This window comes from Sinohyriopsis cumingii, chromosome 5 (assembly GCF_028554795.1).
Source record: "Sinohyriopsis cumingii isolate HCF-2022 chromosome 5, ASM2855479v2, whole genome shotgun sequence".
In the NCBI taxonomy this organism is placed as follows: Eukaryota; Metazoa; Mollusca; class Bivalvia; order Unionida; family Unionidae; genus Sinohyriopsis; species Sinohyriopsis cumingii.
The window spans coordinates 13,160,491-13,176,756 of NC_142965.1; the positions used below are offsets into that span (position 1 = coordinate 13,160,491).

The 16,266-nt window shown below is 34.7% G+C and overlaps 1 protein-coding gene across 3 annotated transcripts in view; it reads left to right on the plus strand.

Moving 5' to 3' along the window:
• Window positions 1-16,266, plus strand: part of LOC149798650 (uncharacterized) — a 56,709-nt gene that overhangs the window by 11,826 nt on the left and 28,617 nt on the right. For all 3 annotated transcript variants that reach the window (XM_089957489.1, XM_089957490.1, XM_089957491.1), the window contains 2 exons: window positions 14,049-14,185; window positions 14,345-14,474. In XM_089957489.1, the coding sequence (XP_089813615.1) occupies window positions 14,049-14,185; window positions 14,345-14,474 (267 nt within the window). The remainder of the gene's footprint in view (window positions 1-14,048; window positions 14,186-14,344; window positions 14,475-16,266) is intronic.

Sequence of the window (16,266 nt, forward strand, 5' to 3'; positions counted from 1 at the left end):
GGTTGCCGAGTGAGAAAATGTACTGATATTTAGTGATTGAATTCAGAGGCAGAAAGACCCAGTTTTAAAATCCTAGCGAGACCTCTGTTTAAAGATATCATATATTATGTAAGTTTTTGTGATAAATAGATGTCAGTATACTGTAAATAAACAGTCTGGTGAAATAGCGATCAATGAAAACTTCTGGTAAATGCTAACAGGTGGCAAAAGAGAATGAAATAAATACCAATTAAACGTCTTCCTGTGTGAAAGTCACGTTCTAATCCTTTAATTCTGTTTCAGTGTAAACATTATAATCACAACATATTCTGTTCATTGAAAACATGAAAAGAGTCAATCGACCGTCACATCGAAACCCGTGAGTACTTCTGTGAGAACCTAATTGCATGTACTTGCCAACTTTGTTTTGATCAACAACTTGGGGAAGTGTTTGTTGCATAAAAAAAAAAAAAACGATTACAAGAGACCTCGGGTGCTGGATTAAGGGTCTTCGAGCTGCCTTTGACGTAAAGCAAAACAATAACAGAGACAACGACAATGATAGTGACTTAGAATGTTTCAGTGAAACTAATGTCATTAATGCAGAGGCTGTTTGGGAGAAATTCGTACAGACTCATGGTCCTGAGATGGGCGTTTCTCTTGATATGGAGGAGTGGATTTGTGCTGACAATGATTGCCCCACAGCCGAATACATGTCAGATGAAACTATAATTATTTCTATAGCGAACAAATTTGCAGCAGAAGACGATTCTAACTGGAATAACACAAGTGTTGAAAGTGATGCAGATGCAGATGTTGCACCCCCCACCCCTCTGCACAGGAAGCAATCAAATATTTTGATATTGCCATAAGGTGGCTGGAGACCCAAAATGTTGACTACGTAAAGCTCATGCAGTTGAGAAATCTGAGGGATTTTGCTCGGTGGCAGAGAAACCAAGGAGTAACACGCACAAAAAAATATAACTGATTTTTTCAAAAAGTGAATTGATATTTGTCAAGCGTGGCACAAACGGCAAGTATTAACTTGTTCTAATTTACGTTGTTTTAAATTTGTAGACCAATTAAATATGTTAGTACTGATTAACACTTGTTTTTTGTGTTTTCTCTTTTACTTCTATCGCATTCAAATCTATCTATCTATCGTTCGATCGACACTGTTTCTCGAAAAGAGTCGATCTTTTGTATATTAAAAAAACGTCTAATTTGGATCAAACAATAAAACTAGAATGTATCCAATTCAACATAAAAATTAGTGACGTAGTACACAATGTGTGAAGTGGTACACATGTTAAGCGAACGGAAACCACGTGGAATAATGTTTTCGATGATCGCCTCAATATACTGTAATTTATCCTGAAATTAATCTTGTCCTATGAGGAAATAATAAAGTACACCGTTATGAAGAGATATTTATTAACAGTTAATCTCAGAACGATTATAAAGTGAGTATTCAACAGTATAATCTGCCAACCCCCCCCCCCCCTTATTTCTACGTTATGTCGTCAATCACTTTATTGGTTTTGGGCTTATTTTATAGGTCCCTTGATAACTCGCGCCTCACTTATAGTGCAGTCGATGTTTCTGGACCCCGATGTGCGCGAGTTATCGAGGGAGTGGTGTATTATTGAATTTACTGAAACACAGATCTTATTCATAAATTTAGCGAACTATATTATATGGATTGAAACAATGCATTTTGAAACACACTTAAGGACTTTGTGAAAGATATGCTAGGACTTAGGGCCATGCACAACTGCAATTTGGGATGATATATCATGAAATCAGGTTTCAATTTATATAGGTTATTTGTAATGTTGATAATACTGGTTATATTATGCAAATGCTGTGCCTGACCAAAATTCTTTAACACAATTAATATTGGATAAGAACAGAAAGACCAGGCAAATGATTTACTAAACTTGAATAACAACAATCTTGTCTTCAGTCATGGACATAATGGATCCTTTCTTATAACTTAAAGATTCTACTATAAGTAGTGTCCCAAATTCTAGTCTTGATACAATTGTTACTGTAATAATTGATGTAATCGTGGAAGGGGTCCAAATAACTAATGGCTTTTGTAGGACACACGGTACTAATTATACGGAAGAACTGTGAACCAGTCTAGAAATGGGTGAAGAAATAATAGAGTATTTACAGGTTTGGTGGTCCATAATTGGTTAATAATGAAAATTAAAATTTTAGGAAAAATATCTTTTGAGAGCTTATCCTATATGTAAAGTAAAAATTATTGACAAATTTCTACTGATGCAATTTTAGCATTTTTACAGGCTTGACTCAGGAGTACTCAATACTGAAAGTAGCACCTGATTCATTTGGTGCAGAATCAATAACACGTGTTTCATGCACATGAATGTAAACAAATTGCCGCGGGTCATATGGTGTTCTCCACACATAAGCTTGCACCAAGGTTAGATGTGCATGAAAAATTATAGGTGTCATTATCAGCACCCATAAATTTTAAGTTATTGAATTTTGAATATGATAGTGTTTCCATATGTTTACCATTGGAGTGGAATTAGTACCGTGAGTCCTATATGCGACCTATACCGTAATAGGAGTTTGTTGTTTCCATGGTTACCACGTGCATACAGGGTATCAATTTGGTGGTTTTTACATATGACAATCATAATGGAGTCTTTTTATCATGGTTTGCATGTAATTTTGGAGAAAACTTCTATACAAAAGACAGATGGGGATGGTTTTATACACTGGAGAGTGGAAGTAGATAGCTCAGGCCATAGGGAAAAGAGCATAGTATGGCCTGATGGCAGAATTTCATATGATGGTACCCATAGATTGGCCTATATGGTTAAATACCATTTAACACATGCAACAATTCCCCAAAAGGGGGTGGGGGTGGGGGAGATTTTATATGTAAGCCACTTATGTCACAATCACTTATGTATCAGTACTGATCATTTAACTTTAGAGACACACTCAGCAGATCAAAGCAGAGAACATTGTAAAAATAAGGACTGTGCACAAAACTGCACATGCTGCATTGCCTCAACCTGTAAATTGAAATTATTATATGTCGAGTCACATTGAATATCAATTATACCGGTCTTATTTCTTATCCTAGAATTAAACTCCTTGACACCTATTCTATGTTCAGCATGTTTCTCATATTGGTACATTACATTTTTGGGCAAACAGTATTGGAACTTTTCTGCATTCCTTTTGTTGAGGGAGCAGGGAGGGATATTTTCACTTAAAATAATAGTTTTCAACCCTTCATTCCCAATATAAGTCTGCAAAAGTCCTATCTGTATTGCATTCTTTACACAGGCAGTTTTTCTTCCCCAACCTCTTTTCATACAGTTGAAACATTCTTGATGTATAACTGCATGGTGAACATACTGCTCTCTCCCACCAAACCAGATCTCTTTTTTCTTCATGTACCAAGTCCCATGATAGAAAACCTTTATACTCAGGGTGTTGCAACTTGTGGTCTCAGAACACATTATTCCAAATTTCAGCATTTGATTACTGCGTGCACTAAGTGATATGTGTTTTGTTCACCATATATGTTGTTGTGAATAAATGAAAACAAGCTTCATGTCAGAAATATGGTTTCATATTTGAAACAAAAGCTATTTATAAAACCTACATTGCTGTGTTCTTACCATCAAGTAATAGTAAGGAATCATTTAGTTGTAAATTAGAGCTTGCTATTTGGTTTGCCAAATCAAGGTGTATTACCTCCCCTTTGACTGTAATTGAGTGATTGCAATGTTTGCTTTGTTTCTCTTTTGTTCAATAATGTATGCATTTTTTCAGCTTTATATTAAAAAGTAAGTAATTTAACACTGCTTATAGTGGAAAGTAGCCACAGTAATGATTTTGAGACTTTTTCTTAACTTTTTATGAGCTTTGGGTAAATGTAGGTATATATTTATGTATTAGACAACTTCAATATGCAATTCAATTCTATTACTTAAATTTAACAAGTAGTGTATTCAGTGACAATTTTTATCAGTGTCTGCATATTGCATAGAGACATGAACTTGTCTTGGCATAGCAAAGTTTTTCACACATTTCTCCACCTCCAGCATACTTAATAGCTTGAGTCATAACAGTTTGTGCATACACTTTCTGTCTCCAACATCAATGTCAGCATTATAGGAACTTCGGATAGCTTTTTCAAATTTGTCTCTTGATGTCCTTATGTAACATACCTCATGTTGATGTGTTATTTGGGTTGATACACATTCCCCTCCCCCCCCCCCCCCCCCCCCCCCGTTGTGGGGAACATTGCCAGGCTTGAAGAAATTACTCTGTCTATTCTTTGCTTATTCATCCTTCCCCATAGTTTTATACTAAAAAGTAGCACTATGTTATTTAATTATTCAGTATAATAAAGCTTATGGATCTCTTCCTTGGCTTTTATACCTTTTTATTAACATTTGGGGGTCATGAATCACATGTGATGATAGTTTAAATAAGTTTGGAATATCAGCATCTCTTGATGCTTCATGGGTGTGTGTATTTGTTTTAGTCACAAAAGGGCAAAGGCCTCTTATCATTTTGACCTGTCATGTGGCACACTTATTTGTTTTGTTTGATTGATGTGAATAGGGATGCACTGTATCTTATTTCCGTGAGAGTCAGCAAGAAAAGAAATGCAATTTTGAAATTTAAAACATTTAAAACTTGTCTTATAGCCAGTGAGAGATGAAAATACAATGCGTCATGTAATTTGATACCCTGTGATGTCATACTTGCTGATGTCAGCATGCTTGTGTTTCTTTTGTGTAGCATGCATGCCATAGAAAGATAACATGAAGATACAAAGGCAGAAAACAATTATTTTAATAACAAGAATAAGCCCTTAATAAGTACAATACAACACAGAAACATGTAATGCGGATGCAGTTTAACTATAGATATTGGTATCACATAAAATGCTATTGCACTATTATCCATGCATGGCCAATTCTTTCTTACAGTTATGCTCTAATATCAAGGAGTAAAATACAACTTTTTCCAAAAAAATTAAATCTGGTTATAGGACACACGGTAATTATACGGAAGAACTGTGAACCAGTGTAGAAATGGGTGAAGAAATAATAGAGTATTTACAGGTTTGGTGGTCCATAATTGGTTAATAATGAAAATTAAAATTTTAGGAAAAATATCTTTTGAGAGCTTATCCTATACGTAATGTAAAAAAAATATTGACAAATTTCTACTGATGCAATTTTAGCATTTTTACAGGCTTGACTCAGGAGTACTCAGTACTGAAAGTAGCACCTGATTCATTTGGTGCAGAATCAGTAACACATGTTTCATGCACATGTAAACAAATTGCCGCGGGTCATATGGTGTTCTCCACACATAAGCTTGCACCAAGGTTAGATGTGCACGAAAAATTATAGGTGTCATTATCAGCACCCATAAATTTTAAGTTATTGAATTTTGAATATGATAGTGTTTCCATATGTTTACCATTGGAGTGGAATTAGTACCGTGAGTCCTGTAAAGGCATACCACTTACAAAGAAACATCATTTTGTAGAAAGCAATGCTTTGGACATGTCCTTGATGTATATTACCAGAACACAAATGACAAGGGTAGATGGAATGATGTTGATTGCTTGCTATCTTACAAATTAAATCTAGTTTGCAGTAGGGTAACTATCAGGAAATTAACTTCCTGATACTGTAGAATCATCATACAGTCAAACCCGTCTCAGCCACCAATGGGAAAAAGCAAAAGTGGTCTTTGTAGACAGGTGACCTCTTTTAGGCAGGTTGAGCTCTTTAACTTGGTTCAGGACAAATTTATGTATTATGAACCTAATAGCATTAGCATTATTAGTAGTAGTATTATCATTATTTTCATTTTGTATGCATTATTATTAGCAGTAGTATTATGCTACATGTACTAAGATATATATATTTTGTTTAGCTATTCGCAAACAGAAAGGTAACAAAGTTTAATAAAATAAGTTCGATACAAGGAGACTGTATCCTCACTTGGAGTTTTGACTTGCCAGTGACAAGAGGTGTTGTCTTCTCTGTGGAGAAATAACTGTATACATTAATCAGCACCTGACTCGGCTTGTCATTTAATGTCTCATAAAACCATTCTGATAATTTAAATACAGCACCATCAAATCAAAAAGACTACAACTGTTTACATGCACTCATATATACATCTCTCTCTCTCTCTTGCACATAGACAAAAACACCATTATCTCATTAGCAGTAGAAAATAAAATTCCTAATAACATTTGACAGCTTTCCTGTAATTTTGAAACACACAACTGATTTTTTACCAGGGCAGTTGGTATAATTAGGCATGAAAACAGTTGGTATAATTAGGCATGAAAACAGTTGGTATAATTAGGCATGAAAACAGTTGGTATAATTAGGCATGAAAACAGTTGTTCATGCTTTAAGCAATTGATGAATAAGCAGTTGCTCAAACTCACTGAGATGAAAAGACAGTCATCTTTAGTTTGTGACCTTTGATGATTAGGTAATGGAAAGAACCTTCCTGGGGCTGTTGTTTAGAGGACCTATATGTCCAAGTTTCCTCTGACCCTTCCAACCCCATTTTGATACTTCAACATTTATGGTGTAGGTTCAGAGTCAGCTGCATATAGAAAAGTTGGAATTTGTCAAGGTAGCTGCTTACCAGCAGGCCTAGCAAACTTAAACGATGTTAAATCAGGTCATACCTGAATGAAATCCATAGAAAGATTATTTATTTTCTGAGAATAATCATTCTGTATTTAATCTGCAAACATATGAAACAAAAACTACGGCATGGATGAAATCTGATCTGGTACACACCGTTTGCATTTCTAGTCTCATGACTACACAAATTTCGCAACCTACATGTCAATGATCACATAGGTCCACTAGTTACAATATTTAATAACACGATCTTCCAGTGTTGCTGTACAAAAATACGAAAATATTAAATTAAAGTCATGTACTGTTTATAAAAGAAGGAAAGGACACATAATTCTCAGCATATTATTCTGAGAACAATGACCAGAATCCTGTCACTCGCAGCAACTTGGAGAAATTCTAATTCATCGAGAATAGAGTACATGTCAGTGATGGTTGCATTGACATGTGTTCTTTACTTGATGAATCTGGCTGTGTCAGAAACCTTCGAGTTTCACTGGATGACGGTAAGCTCATTTGCAATTTGAAACATTTGAACATTGATTCAGCAGGGATTTACTAATCTTTTAAAAGTGATTGGAAATTTGAACTTGCCCTTGGAAAATTAGATCAAACCCCAAACATAACATTACAAAATGATTAAATGATAAGATAAAAAAAACTGGTATATCTTAAAGGAAACCACATTATATTTATTTATACCTTTGCTCTTTTTTCATCACTTTTGGCATCTTAAAACTACATGATCAGACATCATTTGAACTGTGTCCTCCTGCTGGTTAATCGTTAGAGATGAGTACCTGTCAAAGAAATGTCATGAGTTGCATTATTAACAATTAACACCTACTCACTCTAAAATTGGCATCAAAATAATTTTGAAAAGCAGATTGTTTTGAGTCAGTAATATGAGAACCTGCTTGAGACTAACTTAGGGTGAATTTTTGTGAATCCTGGATTTATACAAATATTACAACTTAAATGTGTAACTGCTAACTTTAGAGATATGTATTTATTCCTTATTTGTCAAAACTTGCTTTATAAAGTAAATATTCACATTTGCAACTAAGCTTGACATGGACTACAGCAAGGGGAATGACACGTATAATAGATGAAAGAAACTGGCCAGTTATATAGAAGAATGTCCTACATATCAATGCCAAATTAATATGCAGATACATGGACTGAGGTGAGATTGCAGGCTACTAAACTTGCAAAATACAAATTATTATGAACTGAACATGGCCCCTTGTCGATAAAATAGCTCATACAAAGCTAGTGCTGTATGTAGTTTACCAGGACTACCGATATTAAAATATATTTCTTGTATCTGGTATCCCTCTCTCAATTGTACCTACTTGCCGATGGGCACGTCTTGCAAACTTGAGCTTGCCTGAACTGAATTTAAGCTTTGTCCCTGATTGGGATAGTGACTTGTAAATCCCTGGATTCAGGTAATATACCTTTAGATATACAATGCTTTGCTCATGAAACAAAAGAAATTTAATTTGCATATTTGGAGTGGTCAGTGCTGATATGCTCTAGTAACCACAGAAGGCATTTGAACGGCCACAGAAATCATGGTGAAACCACTGCTTGGGTTTAATAAACATCTGGCCGCTAGTCACGGAAGACAGGTGACTACTGATTATATGACATTTATATAGGAAATTTGTCAGGGGGAAATTAGATTGACTGTCATGATGTGACCGCTGAACTCAGGTGACTGTTAGGACAGGTTTGACTACCTTACGCACATGTATACACATTGCATTGAAAAGAGAACTATATTCTCATTATCAGTTTGCCTGTTTGTTTCATTTCTACTGATGTGTGCATAATCTATAATCAGACCATTTTTGGCAATAATAGATTCCTTTTCATTTTTATCTCTGGTTTAGACGACAGCAAAAAAGATGAGATAAACAAAACAAATATACTCTCTCTAAATGTTTATTCTCATTCATATCATGATTAAAAAGTTGCACTCGAGTACAGTCACCTATGCTGATATTCAAAATATCTGCGGATAACAGTTAATTTGGTTAATTTAGTTGTTGTCGTTGCTACATTATCAAGATTTCCAGTCATCGGTCATAAATTATGGATAAGCTCTCTTTAGGATCTATCTTTGTCACTTGTCATCATTAAATAGCAACTTTCTGTTGTAAAATCTTGTTATGTGGAAAGATACGACAAAGAATGGCACTGTAATCTTTGCACCATTAGTTAACCCAGAGGTTAACACAGTTAGGGCTTTTTTAAAAAGACATTTTTAGATGTATAAAACATAACTGAGGCTAGCTGATTGTGTTTTATAATTACCTAGGCATCGGACATAAATATACTTGTTGTAAGCATCCACATTTTCTTTTCATTTGATTTTAAAGTGCATATCTTGTTGTAGACTAATTTAAGATCACTACTATGCAGAATGCTATTGTGTGGCTTCTGAACTCAAACCACCTGCATTAGTTCCTTGTGACTGTTTTCATCTTTATATTGTATCAAAACATATTTGAGGTTCATAATGGAAATAAAGTGTAAGCTTAGTTAAAGCTGTATTGGCCACTGTGTGGATGATTACCTTCCACATGATATGACCATAAAATAAATCAATTCCGTACCTGTGTTTATGATTGATTGGTTGCATAAATAATTCAGAAGGAGTCGCATCATATTGGAGGTAAATGTTTTTGAGTTCTTAGTCTTGTTTCTACCACTTCCATTTCTTTTGCAATTGTAATGTTGAATCTGATAACATGATGAAGAGCACAAAGATGCATCAGACAGTTGTATGTTAGTAGCTGAAAGTCATGTGTATAATAAACGTTTGCTATTAGTTATTCTAATAGAAGCCCCCCCCGATTCTAATTAGCATCCATCTTTTATCCAGAAATAAAATTCCTTCCTGATCAAGCCCTATAGATTTGTATATATCCATTATGGTATGTCTATATTATTAAAACAGCTGTTAGAAAGTCAAAACAACTTAATTTATGAACGTTTTCAGTGAGACAGTGATGTATGGTATTCAGTGACATACTTTGAAATTTGCCTTGTTCCCGGTGCATATGTTATAATAACTATGGTAATTAATGATTCCATGTTGAATCTTATTTTTCCTAACCTAAACCGTTAAATAGAAATTTTGTATGGCATGAAACTGTTGTGGTCATTCAACTAGAAAAGATCATTGCCTCCATATGATATGATGTCATTCATAAGCATTCGAACCACAATGTTTGCACCTGTATTTGGTACATCCTCTTTTATCTATTTATTCAAGCAGAGGAAGGCACTACCCAGTAGAATTAATGCATTTGGACTTAGCTTTCAATGCAAACGTTTGGATACAAATTTTTGGTTTTACTAAATGTTGCTAATGGTGTATGTGATAGTAATTTATGTTAGATGTTAATTCTTTGTAGAGTAATAGCCATTAGAATAGTTTGTGGGATTATTGATTGGTCAAGGTAAACAGAACACATCTTTGGGTTTTTGAAAACATTCAGACTGTATCAAATTCAGCTGATACCTACATAGATGTTGAGATATTGACTGTTAAACAAATAGCATTGTAGTATTTTTGCTCGGTTTTCTTTTTTTATGAACATCGTGTTATTGTTGCTCAAAATGATTTAATGATTGTGCTCTTTTTCAAATGTATTATGTCTCTACCTTCATTGTTGTGTCCATTTGCAGTCATTCTGTCTTTGCTTTTATTCATGTACACAGCTACATGCCAGTGTTATAATCACCATCATGAATTAAAGCGGTCTTGTCATTATGCATTAGAAAATATTATTTGTTTTTAGTTCACAAGAAATATTGTAGAAGCTAGCCACAAAAGCTGCTTATAAAACAATTTCAATAGTTTGCCATTTCTGTTATCAAATAGATTAGTAAAATAGATTTTTCTGAGGGTGATTATGTTATAATATAACTCTCCATCTGTATAGAAAAACTTCAGAACCATCCAGAGCCGAAACATCTTGCACTTAAGGTTTATCTCTAGTATCCCTACACCTTCAATTTCATCATTCCAAAAAGGTTTTTTTTTTTAGTTCCTCTATATCCACGCTCAACAAGTTTGTGATGAATTGGCTTTGTGTATGTTTAACTTCATTCTTATTGCATTTTTAATATCTTTTGCTCCTTTTGTAATACCAGTATTATTTTGTGATCAGTATCATCTAGTACTGTGCTGACTCTAGCAAACAACAAAGAAAAACTGTCTGCTCCTATTCGTTGTATTTGCAGCAAACAGCAAGGTGTATGATTTTGTGTTTTTGTACATATTTTTGTATGCCATGCTTGTAAAAAAAATGAATATAAATAATCTTTGATCCTTCAATGTACTCAAAAATTGCAGTTAAGGTTTCCTTCTCCAAACTATTTATTGAGTATAAATATTTTTATAAACATCAGTGTGTTGGTCAATTGTAAACCTTAATAACATTTAAAAGTATACTTCAGGCACCAGTTGGAGCTTAATGTTGCATGGTGGCTTTGTTTGCTGTTATAAGTTTCAGTGAACATCTTACTTTTTATCTAATTATAGTATTCATACACCATTTCATTTTGCTTGTACTGCGCACCACAGACTTTGAAAACAAAAAGCTTCAGGGATATAAAAAAGACACAAGACTGAGTAATTTATTCATTGATTTATAATGTCTAATCTGCTTGTTGTAACTGGGTCCCAAACGCTGTAAATTTGTTGGCATTTCGAATCAGATGAGAGTATCTTTAGTAATATGGTTGCCGTCTTTGCATGGGTGAATCTATGTTTACCAGCAACAGATGTGATGTGTTTCACTTTACTTAATAATCTCATTAATTCCATAAAGTTTGGAGCTACAGCTCTTCGAATGCATGTATACAAGAGTTCCTTCTTTTTATTTGTTCAGTTTTGTTTTAGAAATATTAAAACTCGACATTGCATGTTTAGGGTGCATACATCACAGTTTGTACTGAAATGGACTGTTTCATAAACCAGAAAAGGACAGCGGGCAGTCTGTCTGCTTGTTTACATCAGGAGCTTCTTTCTGCTTTGAATCTCCAATAAGTTGACAGTGTTTGGAACTCCTTCATTTTCAAAATTGGAACTGGGGTGAAACAAATGGGAGAGTGTTCAGATTGTCAATTCTTTTATTTATTAAATTCATGTACTAGGGTTTCATTTTTTTGTGTACAATGATACCTGAGGGTGATTTATGTATATTGTACAATATTTCAAAATAGTGAGTTCGGTTCATCCTATGCCGCACGTGCAAAGTGCTTTCAATGGGAAAAACTGAATGCTTCCAGTGCACAGACAATGTATGATGACTTCGTCTGTGTATAAATGCCTCACCGTAAGATTAAATCTTCACATTACAGAACATCTAGTCAGTGAGGGGTCTACTTTAAGGACTTGCACATCTTCTGCTGTAGAGGTATGTGAATTATTAATTTCTTGTGCATAAATTATAACTATATTACTACCATGTTTACTTTTGTATATTTTCTATGTAGCTTCGGCTTATGTAGTATCATGCAAATATTTTCTATTCTTGTTTGTGACTTAGCAAGAGATTTATATTAGCAATATATAAAGTTGCATTTTCAAGAAATGTTTAATACTGTATGATTCTTGTTGGGCATGGTTAGGTTTGCTTCTGAACCTGTTTGTTGTTTTGTAATTATTGTGCCGATAATGTAATCTGTATAACTTACCGTATATAATGTCATTATGTTTTATCATATATGCCCATGTCATGTGTAGTACACGATGTTAGATGTATATACAGCTGACCTGAGTGATCACAGAATGACCATTGATTGGAGTGGTCGGACTGACCCGAATGGCCAGAATGATCAGAGTGGTCGGACTGACCAGAGTGACTGGAGTTATCGGAGTAATCGGAGTCGATGTGGTGCCAGCTGCAGAGCTAACCATAGAAGTCAACCATAGCAGCTGTGAAGCTGAACCATAGTAGCCATAGAGCTGAATAAACGGTGTTGCTGGTCAAGTAGCAGGTGATCGGGCGTTGCTGACTGAGATTGGTGGGTGCTGATTGCTTGATTGACCAACCTGGAATACTGACAGCTTGATTGGCCAGTGTGACTGGTAGCAGAGTGTGCTGGTGACGGAGTGTGTAACCCCATACATGTAATCTTTTAACATGTCTGCATGTCGACACAGTCTGTGAGACAATGGCCATACCATTTAGATAGACCCTTTCTGTTAGGAAACTGTTTTCTCTAATGCTTGTATGATGTGCAAGTAGACTGCTCGGTGCTCATAAATCACACTAGTAATTGAACATTCAGCTCATATGATCTGCATGCTCATTTGCTTTAACTCGGTTTGATAACATTTTTATCTCCATTTATTTTGGTAAGATTTAAGATAGCATATTGATAAGATATATCAGTGCTAGAATAGTGGATGTAATGAGACATCTAGAATTTGAATTTCTTGAAAGTATTCAAGATTTTAATTTCATTATAACCCTTTACCTCATAGAGCATAGTCACAAGGTGCAGCGCCCTATAAATAAAACACCTGTTACCTATTTGACTCCATATGCATAGGCCTGCCTGTTTACTGTTAAGCAATGTAGTGTATGTTACGTTTAACTGCAATTTTAACCATTTTACATTTCTGGTACACATCTATTATGTGTGGAAAAATTTAAGAGTAAAGTCCGGTTGTTATAACTGTAATTATTGTTCATGGAAGAATTTTTTATGTGCTTTAAATTTTTAAGAGAACTTTTTCACCGTCATGTCAGTGAGGCTGTGTGACCAACCGTATCTGCCATTTCTTGTACTCGAAATTTGCAAGTTTTTTGTCTGCGTCTTATTCAGTAAGTCATCAGAATTTGATAATTTATAAAAACTAATTGCTGCCTACATCAATATCAGAGCCTTTACCTAAGTTATTGAATCTTTCATAGTTGTGATTCTAATCATAAAAACTTTGTAAGTACTGAATGAAATCCACGACCTCCATTTTGGAGAGTGGAGATTACGACCCAATTACTTTAAATAGCAGATATCGACCAGAGCATAAACAATGACCATGTGATCTGACATAATTGTCATTCTCAGAAATGAATGTAGTATCTAATAGGGGGTTTTCCCCGAAAGTGGCACTATGAAAACCGGCTTAAAATGGCTGATGTTTACAGCAGGTGTCAAAAGATGCTTCCATGCGAATGGAGTAGAGGCGTCAAAAGGCGCTTCCGTGTGAATGGAGTAGAGGCATCCAAGGGCGCTTGCATGAGGTAAAGGGTTAAGCCATTATTACCAGTATATCCACCAATATACAAGTTATATTTTGCAAAACATGAAAATTACATCAGGCATCCATTAATATAATTATTTTGTTTTCAGTGCCACCATTGGAGAATTGCTGCAAACCCACAATACACCAATTAAAAAATGGAACTGGTCTTCAGGCCAATTTACATTTGCAAGCATGCGGAACACAGCCAGTTCAACTGAAATGGAAGCCTGCACCAGGAACTGTGGTAAGTACCACAAGATAACTAAAATATTATGGCACTTTTATCAGTTTAGTGCCTAATTATCAGCCAGGGAGGCATTCTGGTTGATAGTGTTCATTTTGTAAGCACCATTTCTTTAATGTATATATTAAGTCTGTTTTTATTTCCTTTTCTCTTTCACAGGCAATTGGTGACGTGCTTATGTTTGATACTGCAGAAGTAACTGGAACATTCACAGTATGTGTAACAGGACTTGCTGTAGAAAAATGTTTCAAGGGAAGTAAAGAATCTCTTTGTCATGACCAGTATATAGGTAAATACACAAAGCTGTGTTTCATAAATACTATTTGCTATAAATAATCAACTTGCTATACAGGATTAAATTGGGTTGAATCCCTAGATTAATTAAGTCATCAGTTCCAGCCTCATAGATATGCATAAATTACATATGTAAGATATGCTATCGGAAATAATAGCCCTCAGGAAATATGGTCCAAGATTCCATATTGCAATAGTTTGCAAAAATTGTAAAACCTTTTCAATTGGTATTGCAGATATAACAAATTTTGTATCAGGTGGAGCTTTTTTTAACACAATTTTCTTAGTTCATTGTGATTAGAGTTGACAATGTGTTCTTTAATTCTGGAGTCTGTGCTAGCAAAACTTTGTTGAATGTCCTTGCTGTTTCAGCATTCTCATCAATAGTGTAGCCTTCCTGGCTAGGTTTTTTGATTTTTTTTTATGACCTTTTGGAAAGCTTACCTGCACTTAGTTTGTTAAAATGTTCCACATAAAATTCTTATTGCAGTTATTTTCTAAAGCTGACAAATAGACACTCTTTTGCCTTATATCTATATTCCATATAGTCATGGCATTGAATTTTCTTCGTATGTCTGCATGCATCAAAGCCATGCCCAGGTTCAAGCAGTTATAACACCTACTTAGCTTGTCTGGTTTTATGAAAGTGCTGTCTTGGTCCCTCATATCTTTGATTAATGTATTTACCTTTGAGTATTGGAACATGTTCATTTATTGCATGCAAAAACTGTGAAAGTCGTTATTAGTTTATATGGGTTCTGTCCTTAGTCATGCGGAACTCAAGCACCAAACCAGACTTTATAACAAGCACATTTTCAATTTCAATCAGTTTGTGTGCATAGGTGTTCTAGGATTCAGGTTTCAGAAATGTGTGTCAGTTATTGGAGAAACTGTCCAAATGAATACTTTATAATCTGGGTTGTCCAAGAAGATGTTATTCTGAATATCATAAAAATCTTCTATTAGTTCATTCTTGTTGTTGTTAACATCATTACCTCCAACATTGGTGATAATTTTATCAAATTGAAATGGTCTATTTCTCTGATCACATTTCTCACCCCAGGTAATGACTTAACTTTGGCCCAAAGCTTTCAATGAAATATTTAATGATCGAGTCACCAATCTGCAGTGTTTGTTTCATGGAAATTTCATGATGTTTTGGGCTGCTTGATTTTCTTTGATAAGAAAATCCCAGGTACTGGTATTGGAAGAGCCATGAGTTTCACTGCTGATATTAGAATAGTGATTGTGAGCATGTGTGATATGTCATGATCCCCCACCTGTTATGGTGCTTTGGTTATTGTTATCTAGGAGATGGTTGACCACAGCGTTATTGCCAGGATCAAGTAAATAATAGCATAAAATATGAAATTAATGAATGGAATAACAGATCTGTGCAAAGATATAGAATAGAGCAACATGTTGCCCAGTATGCAAAATATAACAATTGAATCAATTACATAAACAATGTTTGTGATATGGATTTTTAATGAAGCTAATTATATAAACAAAATGAAATCGATTATGACACTTGAATGATACACTTTCTCTTAGAAATAGAATTACAAATTTATGAAATGTAATTAGCCATTCTGTTATACCAATTAAACAAGTTTCATCGTAGAATCAATTGAAGGATCAAACACAAATTGCTGGCATGTCAGCATAACCTGGTTGTTTCTGGTCATTTTCAAATCACTGTTGGTGATGGAACAGCATTGCCGTATTTCTATTCCTTGTCTTCCTCTCTCTCTCCTACTGCTTCAGATCATCAGCCAAAACTTGAT